The sequence below is a fragment of the Lygodium microphyllum genome, chromosome 25 (genome assembly GCF_053477565.2).
Source record: "Lygodium microphyllum isolate KBCC chromosome 25, Lygodium_microphyllum_v1.1.10, whole genome shotgun sequence".
Classification (NCBI taxonomy): domain Eukaryota; kingdom Viridiplantae; phylum Streptophyta; class Polypodiopsida; order Schizaeales; family Lygodiaceae; genus Lygodium; species Lygodium microphyllum.
This window is the reverse complement of record NC_141159.1, coordinates 87,343,027-87,356,545: the sequence shown is the minus strand read 5'-3', so window position 1 is coordinate 87,356,545 and position 13,519 is coordinate 87,343,027. Positions and strand designations below refer to the sequence as shown.

General features: G+C 38.8%; 1 protein-coding gene across 1 annotated transcript; it reads left to right on the top strand.

Annotated features, from left to right (window-relative positions):
* The first annotated feature begins 7,880 nt into the window (after nt 1–7,880).
* Nucleotides 7,881–10,637, top strand: LOC148014465 (tubulin beta-1 chain-like). The gene is made up of 4 exons (XM_087667397.1): nt 7,881–8,050; nt 8,247–8,659; nt 9,267–9,536; nt 9,686–10,637. Exons 2-4 carry the CDS (start codon nt 8,266–8,268, stop codon nt 10,351–10,353), a joined length of 1,332 nt encoding a protein of 443 aa, XP_087523523.1. The 5' UTR covers nt 7,881–8,050; nt 8,247–8,265; the 3' UTR covers nt 10,354–10,637.
* Nucleotides 10,638–13,519: the final 2,882 nt, after the last annotated feature.

The following is a 13,519-nucleotide window of genomic DNA, read 5'->3' as shown; positions in this document are numbered from 1 at the left end:
ATAGGATATATGAGCCATTCCATGTGTAGGGTAGTAAATCCATTGTCACCCATTTACCTTCTCATGTGAAGATTAATCATGAAAAGTATATTTAATTAGATGATGAGAAGAATAAGATGGCTAAGATTCCATATGCATCCATAGTGGGTAGCTTTATGTATACCATGATAGCCACTAGACTTGCAATAGCATTTATAGTGGGAGTTCTAACTTATTATATGGTGACACCTAGTTGGTGACATTAAGATGCCGTGAAGGGTATCTAGGTTGCAGAAATGAACTACCTTACCTATATCAAGGATGTGCATATTATAACCCACTAAGTCTTACAAGGAGGCCCTATGGTTAGGCAGTCTGGTTGTAGACCTTGATATTACTTTTATGACTCCTAGCCTGCATTCAAATTCTATGAGCGCCATCCAATTGGCACATAATTTGGTTTTTCATATGAAGGCCAAGCATATTGAGGTGGGTTATCACTTCATTAGAGAGGTGATTGAGAAAAAGCACATAGAACTTTTCAAGCTCTTGACAAATGAGACTCTTACTTGATTTGCTTGTTAAAATCCTCCTAATGGAATGCTATGCCTTTCTTAGGAAGTCGATGGGTGTAGGATGAGATGATGTCTTCCTTCATCTTGTTGCACTCATATATCCTTAGGAAATTGATGGGTGTAGAATGAGATGATGTATTCTCTCATCCTGTTGTACTCATATGTATAATATGCTTATATGTTTCTATGGTACTATTCTCCTCAGTATAGGCACATTCACCTTTAAGTGGGAGGTTGTTGGGAGTTAAAGGCTACTTGTGCCTAAGCCACCTATATTTACCTTGTACTCAATGCCTACACCTCTATATATGCAAGTGGCAGTCACACATCAATGTCATCATTATCTCTTTTTCTTTAGTATGTTGGAATAATAAAGAGAAGACAAGTCACAGATTGTGAGTGTTAGAAGTTTCCGCATACTAGTGTCGTACGATTTTTATGTCCATAATATGAAGATAGATGAGATCCCATAACTTCATGAAATTAGGAGTCTATGTATATGACATGACAGGACAAGTTATAAGAGAACTTGAGTCGTTGTCAAATCTTGATTCAATGGTTTAATCACACTTTAGTCATAGGTAATGAGGTTGACTCAAGAGGAGAAGGAAAAGTTAAGTTAGTGACCAAGCGTTTGAATACATGTGATGTTGTGTAGGGGAATACGTAGAGACTTGTGGGACTTTGTGGAATAGGGGAAAGTGTAGAAAAGTGGGGAGAAGAGGGGCAGCAAGAAAGCATGAGAAAACATATGCAAACTATCAGAGGGTTTCATCAAATGTGGAGAGAAATAGGAGAAAAATTCATGCAAGTGGAGGCTTTTTAAGCATCAACAACGAAAAAGACTAAATACTCCAAGACCTTCAATGTATTCATTGGTGCAACAAAGCAGAGAGATTGTGGCTCTTGTGAGCTATAAAAAATAGGGTAACAGTGCATCACATGTTTTCTCTTTGGACATTGTCCAAGTCAAAGAAGAGTTTGCTTAGTAGGAAGATTTATGGCTAAAAGAATGAGTTGATGTGATTATGGAAATAAGATACAAGACTATAGACAAAAAGGTCATGCTAGTTGCTATGCCACTACTGCCAAACAATCAGAGATCCAATGGGTATTGGGCACAAGTTTACCTACTAAAACACCGAAAGAGCTGAAAATTAGCTATAATGCATTTCTTTTGCCTGCAGAAAGGGAATGTTTTGAGTGGATGTTATCTAGACATGGGAAGGCTTCTTAGCTAGCTAAAAAAGGTTGTGTGGACCCAATTGTAGTAGCTCCGATGTTGATATTTACCATTTTGCATGTTTCATGAAATTCGAGGTTGATTCCTATACCACGAACTTATTTGCCTAAACTAATGGAGTTCCTAAATAAGAAGATATGGATGAATATTTTGAAGCCATCATTGATAGTGTACTCAAATATATGGTTTATTGTACCTAAGAAGAATGATGCATTGAGATTTATCCAAGACATGTAGCAAGTTAACAAAGTGACAATTAGAAGTGTTGTTGCACGCCCTATAGTCATTGAATTTGTTGAGGCATTCATTAATAGAGCAAGTTATTCTTTAGGGAACTTATAGTCAAGGTATGACTAGTTCCAATTAGTAGTGGAAAGCATGGATATCATGACCATGAAGACACCCTTGGGATTAGTATGGATGTGTACTCTTTCTTAGGGTGTAACAAACTTTGTTGTGCATATAATGAATGCAAGGAATTAACAAGGTCTTAAGGGATTACATATCATAGTTAACTATGACATTCTTAGATGATGTACCAATATAGGGTTGTGCAAAGAATGGGAAGAATGAAGAGTTGAATGAGCATGGTTGCAAAGATCTTGGTGCTAGTCATATAACCACTATGATTTTGGTTCACTTAGAGGATGTGCATTTGACACTTTTGGGTCAAAAGTGTGTGTTTTGAGTTGAAGAGGTATCAATTGTGAGTCATATGTGTTGGCCCTATGGTAGGAAACCTTCAACAAGAGCAAAGGTAGATGGGATTAACAAGATACAAGATACATATTCTAGTATTTCAGAGCTCAAAAGTTATCACATTTTGCGCATATGGCTAATGATTTATATTGGTATAATGGATAGAAATAGAATACCAAAGCCATGAAGAAACTAAACAAATTGTTGAGTTCGCATCGACACTCACTAAGAAGGTCAAAAGGGAAGCCTATTATCATTACAATGAACACTAGACTCATTGGTATTGGACGGGTGATTGGGTAAGATAAGGAAGAAGGAAATAGATATGCAATCAAATTTGGTGCAAAAGTGTTAAATAAAAGGCAAAGGAGGTACCCACAAGTGAAGAGGGAGCTATGGGGCACTATGATAGCCCTTAAATGTGACAAAGAGAACTTTATAGATACACATGTGGTTGTTGAAACATATTGTTTGTCATTATTGGGAATGATTGCTAGTTGTGCCACTTTGGATATTGTCATGCTAAGGTTGATTGCACATAAAAAGTCACTAAATTCTAAATTGCAACATGTTCTAGGAAGAAACAATCCAGTTGGAGACATGTTTTCTAGAACATGCTTTGAGGACATAGATGGGATGCTGGATGATGAAGAAGAGGGTGAGTTTTTTGCAGAAAATATATGTACTATAATTGGCACTGATTTGGCAACTACTATAATTGCAAGTACAATATTCATTAATGTAGGAATAATTCTAAATACATAATGTAGAACAAATGAATTGGCAAGAATAATTGATGTCATAGTGACTACAATATATAAATATAAAGTGTATTCAGTAATGGATAAAGCTTGTACAATAGAGCAAAAGCACTTTAGTTTTCATATTTCAAATCTAGAAGTGTTTTTGGAAGAGTTATATGCAGAGAAATGGTTGAAAATAGGGTAGTATCTCAACACACTATCCTAGAGAGATGAATGGTCTGAAGAGGAATAAAAAATAATTAATAGAAAGGTATATGCATCTTTGCTAAAAGATGGATATCTTTTGAAACACACAAAGAAGCAAAAAGGGGCTCCACTACAAGTCATTAGTAATAGAGTGATGCAATTATAGGTAATGAAGGAGTTTCATGAAAGCCTGTGGGCTAGCCATAGAGGTGTTTGGGGCACATTTGAGAAGATTAAGGAAATGTATTGGTGGCAATCAATGTATAAATATGTTTCATAATTGTTGAATCATGCAGTACTTGCTAGATGTATTCAATAGTGAAACATAGAGACAAGTTGTAGGCAACTTATCCTTTGTCTCTTCATTATAAAGGGGATGGTAGATGTGGTCACCATGACTACATAACTTTGGCAAATGAGATACCTCATGCTTGTGTGTGAGGATTTGACTAGGAGAGCTTCACACACTAAGACAACACATGTTATATGCAAATTTCTCTTGGAAGGGGTCTTTTGCCGCTATGATTGTGTAGACAAGATTATAATAACAAGGGGGAAACTAGATGTAGATGAGACTTGTGTGTTCTTCTCTTAGGTTGGGAATTAAGCTTGCATTAACTTCAGTATATAATCCATAGGGTAATGGGAAAAGTGAGAGGGGCCATTTGCCTATTATCAAGATGTTGGCACGTAAAGGTAGAGTAAAAGAGTGGCCATGATTATTACATATGCATTATGGGGCTGATTAAACGACACATAGTGTAGTGATTGGGTATATACTTGTTGAATTAATGTATTGACAAAGGCCTATTATGCCTATTGAAGATGTGACTAAAACATGGAGTGTGTAACCTTGGGAAGAAGGGCCGAGTAGAGAAGAAATGCTTGCTTTAAATTTTCGATAGTTACAGAGGAGACCAGCAGACATTGAGACATCAATTACAAGATTGAGGGCAGCAAGGCTTCACAATAAGAAATCATTTATTAAGAAGAAAAGACTCGGACCAATGGTGATATAGGAATGAGATTGGGTGTTGGTTTGTAATAGCATTTTGCATAATTAGCATAACACTATTCAGAAGGTCACAAAATGGTGGCTTAGTCTATATGTAGTGAGACGTGTGCATGATAATGCTACCTATTCACTCAATGAATTGGATGGGATATCATTGAGAATTTCAATTGCAAGGAAGCAAATCAAAGTTTTCAAGAGATGTGAGTTTGATGCATATGATATGTAGAGGGCTTGGATATAGATGCATATGACATAGGGGGGCTAGATACATATACTTCCCAAGACAATCTTGAGGACGATGATGAGGATGACATTGAGGTGGATGAAGAAGACTCTGAAACTACATAAGAATGATAGTCTAGCATATACCAGAGGATGTGTAGGTTTGAAGGGGGTGGATATCATATGCTTTTACATCCATGCTATGAAGACATATGACATCTCGTAACTTCATGCAGTCATGGGTCTATACATATACATGAGAAAACACATTGTAGGAGATCTTGAGTCACTATAGAGTCTTAATTCAGTGGTTTAGTTAGTTGGACTCAAGAGGAGAAGGGAAAGTCAAGTAAGTGACCAAGAATTTGAATACATCTAACCTTGTGTAAGGGAATAATTGGGGATTTATGGGCAAGTGGAGGCTTTTGAGCAACAAGGAAGAAGGCTGAATACTCTAGGACCTTCAAGGTATTGATTGGGTAGCAAGGGTTCTCATTGCCCTCATGAGTTGTAAGAAACAGGGTACTTAGGTTGAATATTATTGTCTTGAAATTTCAACAAGAATCTTTGATCACAATGTTCAACACTTGATGCACAAGTTTGTCTACAATAGGTAGATGCTTGAAGTATATGAAAAGCCCACTCTAGACTGATTTTGGGGTAGTATCAATGTGATTTTTTGCTATTATAAATAGGAATAAAATAGGGTTGAACTCATATACTAACACCCATATAGGGATTTCATTGGCCAATTGTTACTCGGGTATCATACTTGCTACTATATGCTATAGGTTTTCTTGGTTTGGATATGAGTTTTGAAGCTTATGTGATTGGATAAGGCCTATGTATAGTAGAATCTTGTCCTATAGCAAGGTTATCTTTGAGTTCTCATCTCAGAGCTTTTGGAAAATTGTCCCAACATAAGGTTTTGTGCTCATACATTGAATGCATGCATGGGACTTGCTTTGTTTTGCATTATATGAATCAAAGGGCTTTGTGATAGCTTCAATAAGAGTTTCTCCATTCTCATATTGATTCAATCTTCTCTTTTCTTAGTCTTTTCAAACAATACTCTTTTCATTCTTCTCTCTTGAACCCTTGTAGTTAAGCCCCCCCCCCCCCCCCCCCCCCCCCCTCTCCCCTTCGACACTAGTCTTGCTCTCTCTTATTCAAATCTCCATATCTCTTGCTCTTGCTCTTGCTTTTCCTTGTTCTCTCCTCTCTCACTCTTACTCACCCTTTCATCTTGTAGCCAAGGAACTAATGGGGCTCTCATTGTAATCCACTCTCTAGTCTATAATGGAGAGGGAAGCCTCCATGAGCTCAAAGTTGAATTCATTGTAGGGCCTCATTAATAGGGGTGGTGAGTTGAGATATATATATATATAGTCATATATAAATATCAAATAGAGTGATAGCATGTTTTACCTAGAAAAGTCAACAATCTTTTGGGTGTGTGCATGGAAAGTGGGTGGATGGTGTTCTTGATGGGGCATGTCCTATGGATAGGTAGACTTGGTTAGTTTGGTTGCTTTCCAACTAAATAAGTGATAGGCTAATAGCTACATTAGTATTGTAGGACCCCTTGGTCAACTTGTTTTAGGAGAAAGGAGTGGTAGGTAATGGTCCTTAAGGTTGTGGAAGCAACTATTGCTCTACATGAATCAAGTGCATGTTGACCATTGTTCTAACCCTAAGGGCATAATGGTTATGAAATTAGATTACCTAGGTTGACAAGTCTATGCCATGCATTCCACCAAAAGGTAGCTCGAGAGGTCGAACTAGGTTGACAAGTATTGGAGATAGTTAGACATAGGCCATGCATTCCACCAAAAGGTAGCTCGAGAGGTCGAACTAGGTTGACAAGTATTGGAGATAGTTAGACATAGGCCATGCATTCCACCAAAAGGTAGCTTGAGAGGTTGAACCATTCCCACAAAACTATTGTGGAAATTGTTTTTCATTATGGATGGGTCCATCTCATTATCCTAGGTGCAAATCTGAAATAGACCATACAATACCCATGCATTAACTCTAAAAACATATTAATATCTTAACTTTACTACATGATCCAATCTTTCCTTACCATATCCATTTTGGAAGGAGATTTTGCTAGCCTTTCTTTTGAAAAAGCACTTAGACTTCCCTATAACAAATATCTGGGGCAAAGGGGCCAATAAGGTGACATGAGAAAGCAAAACCCACCCACCCTAATTTAGTGAGAGTTTTGCACAAAAAGATGCATTTTCTTTGGCCATTTAGAGCTATAATACAAATGCTTATGTATTACATACAAGCTTTATGCATGTCAAATAAATGAGCCAAAATAGTACACCCTTTAGTGCCACTCTATGGGCCCTTGCAAGCGTACTTGATAAAAATATAACAAAGTGTTATAAGCCTACTTGATAAAAATATCAAAATGCCCCAAACATTTTTTAAAATGCAAGTGCCATTTGATGTATACATCTCAACTATTAGAACTTTGTACTAGGCTCAATTGGAAGGAAAAAGATTTAATAGGGACCATTACATGACATACTATTGGCTCATTTACCCTAGGTAAATACCTCTCATTTTTAACTTTGTTAGATTCATTTCAAATTAGTTTTTTTAAAGATGCGATGCCATTATTACATGACACTCAATTGGCTCCTTTAACCTAAGAATTTCTTTATTTTTTGATTAAAAAACGTTTTAACTTGGTTTTTAAAAAAATTGACGTGAATAGATTTCATGATATGCCTATGGAGAAGCGGGGTGGAGGGTTCAAACTCACGCATGAACTCATGTGTGCCTTAAACTCAACCCACACCCGAACCACTATGCCATGACCCCATTGGGGTGCGATGCCATCTTTGGGGTTAGTAGAGATATATTTTAACTTAGTTGTTTCTTGCAAAGACAGGAAGAAATCCTAGGGTTGTTGGCCAGTGATACATTTTAACATAGTTGTTTCTTGCAAAAACAAGAAGAAATACTAGGGTTGGGTAGAACGCTTGGGCCCCGGGGGACTTAGTTTCTCTCTCGCGTCCTGTTGTCCGAATGACCAAGCATGCGGAAAGCGGAATCCTTTGGACGGCTAATGACTCATCACTCGCATGAGGGTGACAAACGAGCAAAAAGATCCGACAGACAGCGGGCCGGCTCTCTCTCTCTCTCCTTTTAACCTATTTTGTATTTGTAGGTTGTGGCTCCTCCTCTCTCCCTCCCCCCCATCTCTCTCTCTCTCTCTTTTTGACCTATTTTGTATTTGTAGGTTGTGGCTCCTCCTTCCGCGGCCATTTTATCTGCCTTCAAGCTGCCGTTGCAATCTTCTCCTTCAAGGCTCTCACAGGGCTCGGTGCATATTCCTGCTTTCAGACAGGTCCTTCATAGCTTTAATCTTTGTGGCTTTTCACTGCCTATCGTCAAGTTCCTTTCTTTGGATCGATCTCTACCTTACTTTCACAGAAATGCCATGGCTATGGCTCCCTCTCTCTGTGTGGTTTTTTACCCCGCATTGTCAAGTTTCCTTTCGCTGAATCAATGTTTCTCTTTCGTTTTGTTTTCTATTTTTGCAGGTGACTAAGGAGCAAGAGGATGAGAGAAATCCTTCATATCCAAGGAGGCCAATGCGGCAACCAGATAGGGTCCAAGTTTTGGGAGGTGATATGTGACGAGCATGGCATCGACACTGTGGGGAGCTACAAGGGAGACTCACACTTGCAACTGGAAAGGATCAACGTGTATTTCAATGAGGCGAGCGGCGGCCGCTACGTACCCCGTGCCGTGCTCATGGACCTGGAGCCAGGGACCATGGACAGTGTGAGGACGAGCCCCTTCGGTCAGATCTTCCGCCCGGACAACTTCGTCTTCGGCCAAACTGGAGCAGGAAACAACTGGGCTAAAGGCCACTATACTGAAGGAGCAGAGCTTATAGACTCGATCTTGGATGTTGTCCGCAAAGAGGCGGAGAATTGCGATTGTCTGCAAGGTTTGTGCCCCCTTTTACATGGAATTTATTGTCTCTTGTATCCAAATAATTTGTCTGTGCATGAATGGATGAAGAAGTTTGGATTGGACTCCATGTATATCCTAATTTGCACCATCAATATTTGAACATGGTAGCTAGAGGAATCAATTCCCAGTGCTGGCATGTTTCTCTCATTTAAACATTTCAGTAGCCTCCACTTGACTGGGTGTTGTGCATGGCTTTCAAAAATTTCCTTCCTGGTACTTCATCCAATGCGGCACAATAATATTGCATACTTTCTTGGAAACTGATCTACTCCTGAGATCATAGACTTGAGACATTATAGGACCATTTTGCCAAACATTTCTTTACCTTTTAAGCTTTTGTTCTTCACGAGTAGACTTACTCATGCTAATTGTATCAGTAGGTGCTTGTTAAGAAGTGTAAGATGAAAGCTAACTCGTTCATGTATGGTTTGTAATTTACATCAAAGTCGACTTAGTCTAATCTAGGCTCAGTCATATGTAGCATTTACCATCAATGGAGAGTTATTTCATTCATCATAACATCAAAGTGTTGTTTATTCAGTGGTAACTTATGGTTGCTTGTTGTCTTTGAACTTCTGCAGGGTTTCAAGTGTGCCATTCCCTTGGAGGGGGCACAGGTTCTGGCATGGGAACATTGTTAATCTCCAAAATTAGAGAGGAGTACCCAGACAGAATGATGCTTACATTTTCTGTCTTCCCCTCCCCAAAAGTTTCTGACACGGTTGTAGAGCCTTACAATGCAACACTTTCTGTTCATCAACTGGTTGAAAATGCAGATGAGTGCATGGTCTTGGATAATGAAGCCTTGTATGACATCTGCTTCCGGACTCTCAAGCTGACAACTCCTACATGTAAGTATAATTTGCTCTCCTTTTATAAGGGATTTTTGTTTCACTCAGTTGTACGGAGCTATGATTTATGCCATCTATCTTCTATAATTGGCCTTGTGTGCTTTGCATTTTCCAGAGTTTGATGGTTTTTTTGGTCCATTGGTTTGCAGTTGGTGATCTGAATCATCTGATCTCAGCCACCATGAGTGGTGTCACCTGCTGTCTTAGGTTCCCTGGGCAGCTTAATTCTGACCTGCGCAAGCTGGCTGTGAATCTGATCCCTTTTCCTAGGCTTCATTTCTTTATGGTGGGTTTTGCACCTTTGACATCTAGAGGTTCACAGCAGTATCGGGCCCTGACTGTACCAGAGCTTACTCAGCAAATGTGGGATGCCAAAAATATGATGTGTGCAGCAGATCCACGCCATGGGCGATACCTTACAGCCTCAGCTTGTTTCAGGGGTCGCATGAGCACCAAAGAAGTTGATGAACAGTTGATCAATGTGCAAAACAAGAATTCGTCTTATTTTGTGGAGTGGATTCCAAATAATGTGAAGTCCAGTGTGTGTGACATTCCTCCTACAGGTCTCAAAATGGCCTCAACTTTTGTTGGCAATTCCACATCCATTCAAGAGATGTTCAGGCGAGTTTCAGAGCAGTTTACAGCCATGTTTCGCAGGAAGGCTTTCTTACACTGGTACACGGGGGAGGGCATGGATGAGATGGAGTTCACAGAAGCTGAAAGCAATATGAATGACTTGGTTTCTGAATACCAGCAGTATCAGGATGCTAGTGCAGATATTGAAGTGGATTATGAGGATGAGGGTGAAGTTTTGTGAAACATGGTAACGAGTCGAGCTTTGGGAGGACTGGGCTTCTGAATACAAGATACTTTTAAACAAATGCAAAGAAAGGCTGCACTAAAACACAGCAAAGTACTACTAGTATGGATAGTAGTTTCTAATTGTTTGGAGCAGTGTTTGGTACTGTGTGAAGGCCTTTTAATCATTTCAATGTGTGCAAACTGTTTTTGCTAAAATCTTTCATCATATCTTCAAGCCTGGTGACAAGGCTAACACCCGAGTCATTAAGCCTCTCGTGTAATGCAATTTTTCTTTCTAGTGCTGTGTTTGTGATTTTATAAACAACCATTTCTCCTGTGCATGAAAACACACTTAGACAAGGCAAGTATCTTCAAGAGAGTGGTCTACAGTGTCCACTAATGTGCTTAGCTAGTTTGCAAAGCTTAAATCCAAGGTATCTGTGGATTTAAATTGCCCACTCAATTGGTGGACCTTTTCAGGGGGTTTTTGTTTCACTTGTTTTGTTGCCCAGGTAATGGGTCTTGGGGTGCTGTCAAGCAAGTCATAAGAAATGGTAGCATGATGTTAAAATGTTGTTCTGATGGTAGTGCTGTCAAAGCTTGTCCAGATCCCACCAATTCATATCATTTTTTTCCCAGACATCACTCCATCCCAATTCATAGCATTCAATTGGTGGACCTTTTCAGGGGGTTTTTGTTTCACTTGCTTTGTTGCCCAGGTAGTGGGTCTTGGGGTGCTGTCAAGCAAGTCATAAGAAACGGTAGCATGATGTTAAAATGTTGTTCTGATGGTAGTGCTGTCAAAGCTTGTCCAGATCCCACCAATTCATAGCATTATTGTCCCAGACATCACTCCATCTTCGGATTCCTTTGTTGTGCAAGGCTTTGGAGAGTCTTAGTTTGCAAACTTAAGGGGCTGAACGACATTTCAATTCTCTTGTCAAAAGTGTTAAGGTCCCACAAGATGAAATGGTGTTGCTGGCTTTCGTCAAAGTGCAAAAGAAAATCCCTGGAAATTCTCTGTAGGCTTTGCCATGAAGCTTTGCTGAAATTAAATATCATTGCCCACACGTCTGATCAAGGATGTAAGCAACACCTTGAGAACTAACAGCTTTCCTGTAAGACTCAACGGGTGTGAAGCCCACATTGAAAAGCTTTGCTCTTCCACAAGTCGAATTGTCGTTTCATGGATATCCATCCCAATACCATGCGCGCACCCCAAGTATCTCGACACTTAACCAGGCTTTATGGTCTAGAATCCAACTCTGCTCTTCCAAATCCAAGTAGTTTAGCCGTGTCTTTGGCTCCCTAATCCTCAAGTCAGAGAGTACATATGCGAATGTGCATCCGCAATCGTCTAGTGATATCAAGGAGATTTGAACTATCATCAGTAGAAGGTTGCGCCAAGAAGGGTGGTGACCAGGTTATGTTCAATCCTTTGATGACTCCATCCTACACCTTATCAAGCTTCTTGAGGAGGTTTTGGTTGATGGCAAATAAGAGTGGAGCAAGAGGACACCCTTGGCGGATTAATTTCTTTAGGCGGATGGGTTCAAACTTTAGCCCATGGACATACATTGAAGCTGGAACATTTGTGAATAGTGTCCACGATTTCTACAAAGCCTTTGCCAAAGCCTAAGAATGAGAGAGGCAATGATGAAATTGTACCTGACTCGGTCATATGCTAGATCAAAGCCCATATTAACAAGGACAAAAGTCAATCAAAGCTCAAAGCTGAATCCATCAATTACATTACAAGTTTTCTTTCATTAAGAATCAATACTACCTTGGATGAAGGATTTTGGGAAGATGAACTTTATCCTTAATGCCAATTTTAAACCATTAGCTTGTATGCTACTTTTAAAATTGGTCTCCATTGAGAAACCTTCAATCTATCCATTGATTGAAAAATGGTTTGATTAGTACTTCATTATTGCATCTTGGAGGTGTTTGGAGAGTTTGTAGTGATTAGTGATTGAGGAGCTCACAATACCCCCCCACCCCCACCCCCACTCCCTCATTCTCTTATTGCGTATTTGTTCCTCAAGATATAAAATAATTCAGTACTTTCTAAAACATCTTGATCTATAGCCTTTGGACTCTAGTATTGAAGATGCACTTGCACATTGAAGAATTTGCATATGTTGAAAGGATTTTTGGGAGTGAGAGTAAAGTCGCCCCTAGTAAACTAATATTCTATAATCTTATAGTTAAAAAAGATGCCCATTATTACATGGTGGTTTTTCATATTTGATAATATTAGGTGGTGCATTTCACATGTTGGCTAGTGAATCCTTATATCTCATTACCAGCAACAAAGAAGGGCATTTTAAAAGGGAATGTGGAATCCCTTTCATTCCCCATGTTAGTTGGTGCATTTACTTGTGAATCTCTTGGTGTTTAAAAAAGGAGGTAGGGTATTATGAAGGGGTTTCCCAATTAGATGGTATGTTTCCATATATTCACTCATGAATGGCTTGTGACAATAGTAAAAAAGGGAGAGTACATACCAATTTTGATTGATCGATTTGGCACACAAGATTGGTAGTGCAACATTAATAATGCAAATTTTTGTTCTAACATATTTGCTATTAGGATTGATAAAGATGCAAGAGGGGTATTTAGAGATTAGATTATTTCTTGAATCCCAGAACAGCTAACACACCAAGCCATTTATGCCATTCCAAAGTGAAAAAAATTCTAGGTTGATTCTTTCCCTTTTGTCTAAACAATGTTTGCTTCCAAGCAATGTGTGATCGTGAAATCCAACTCGGTTGAACCAATTTTCAATCTTTTTCAAAGCCATTGAATTGATTTGAAATCCCAAAACATATAATATATTGATTCATTTTTAACATGGAAGAAAGGACATATAGGTGACATGGGTCTTAACTTAATCTATCCTTATAGGTAGCTTTACCATACTAATGCTCCAAATAAGGAAGTTGTTGCAAGGATGGAGTAGCTTTCCAAGCTTTAGAAGTTTCTTATACGTAACTTGTTGATTTAAAATTTCTATCTAGTAAAGAGGTCATTCATTCAAAGACCAAAGTAAAAAATTATCAACCATAATAGCCTTAGAAGAGGTTAGCTAGATCCATTTCATTGCATGTGCTTGCCTGATCCAAAATACTTCATCTTTCTTTAGAGAATATTTATATGTAATTTCACATATTACAATA

What these genes read in the sequence shown, in the direction of transcription:
- LOC148014465 (XM_087667397.1), top strand. Translation starts at nt 8,266, where the DNA reads ATGAGAGAAATCCTTCATATCCAAGGAGGCCAATGCGGCAACCAGATA. An exon ending in GAATTGCGATTGTCTGCAAG is followed by an intron (nt 8,660 to 9,266) that starts GTTTGTGCCCCC and finishes GAACTTCTGCAG; the next exon opens with GGTTTCAAGTGTGCCATTCC. An exon ending in CAAGCTGACAACTCCTACAT is followed by an intron (nt 9,537 to 9,685) that starts GTAAGTATAATT and finishes ATTGGTTTGCAG; the next exon opens with TTGGTGATCTGAATCATCTG.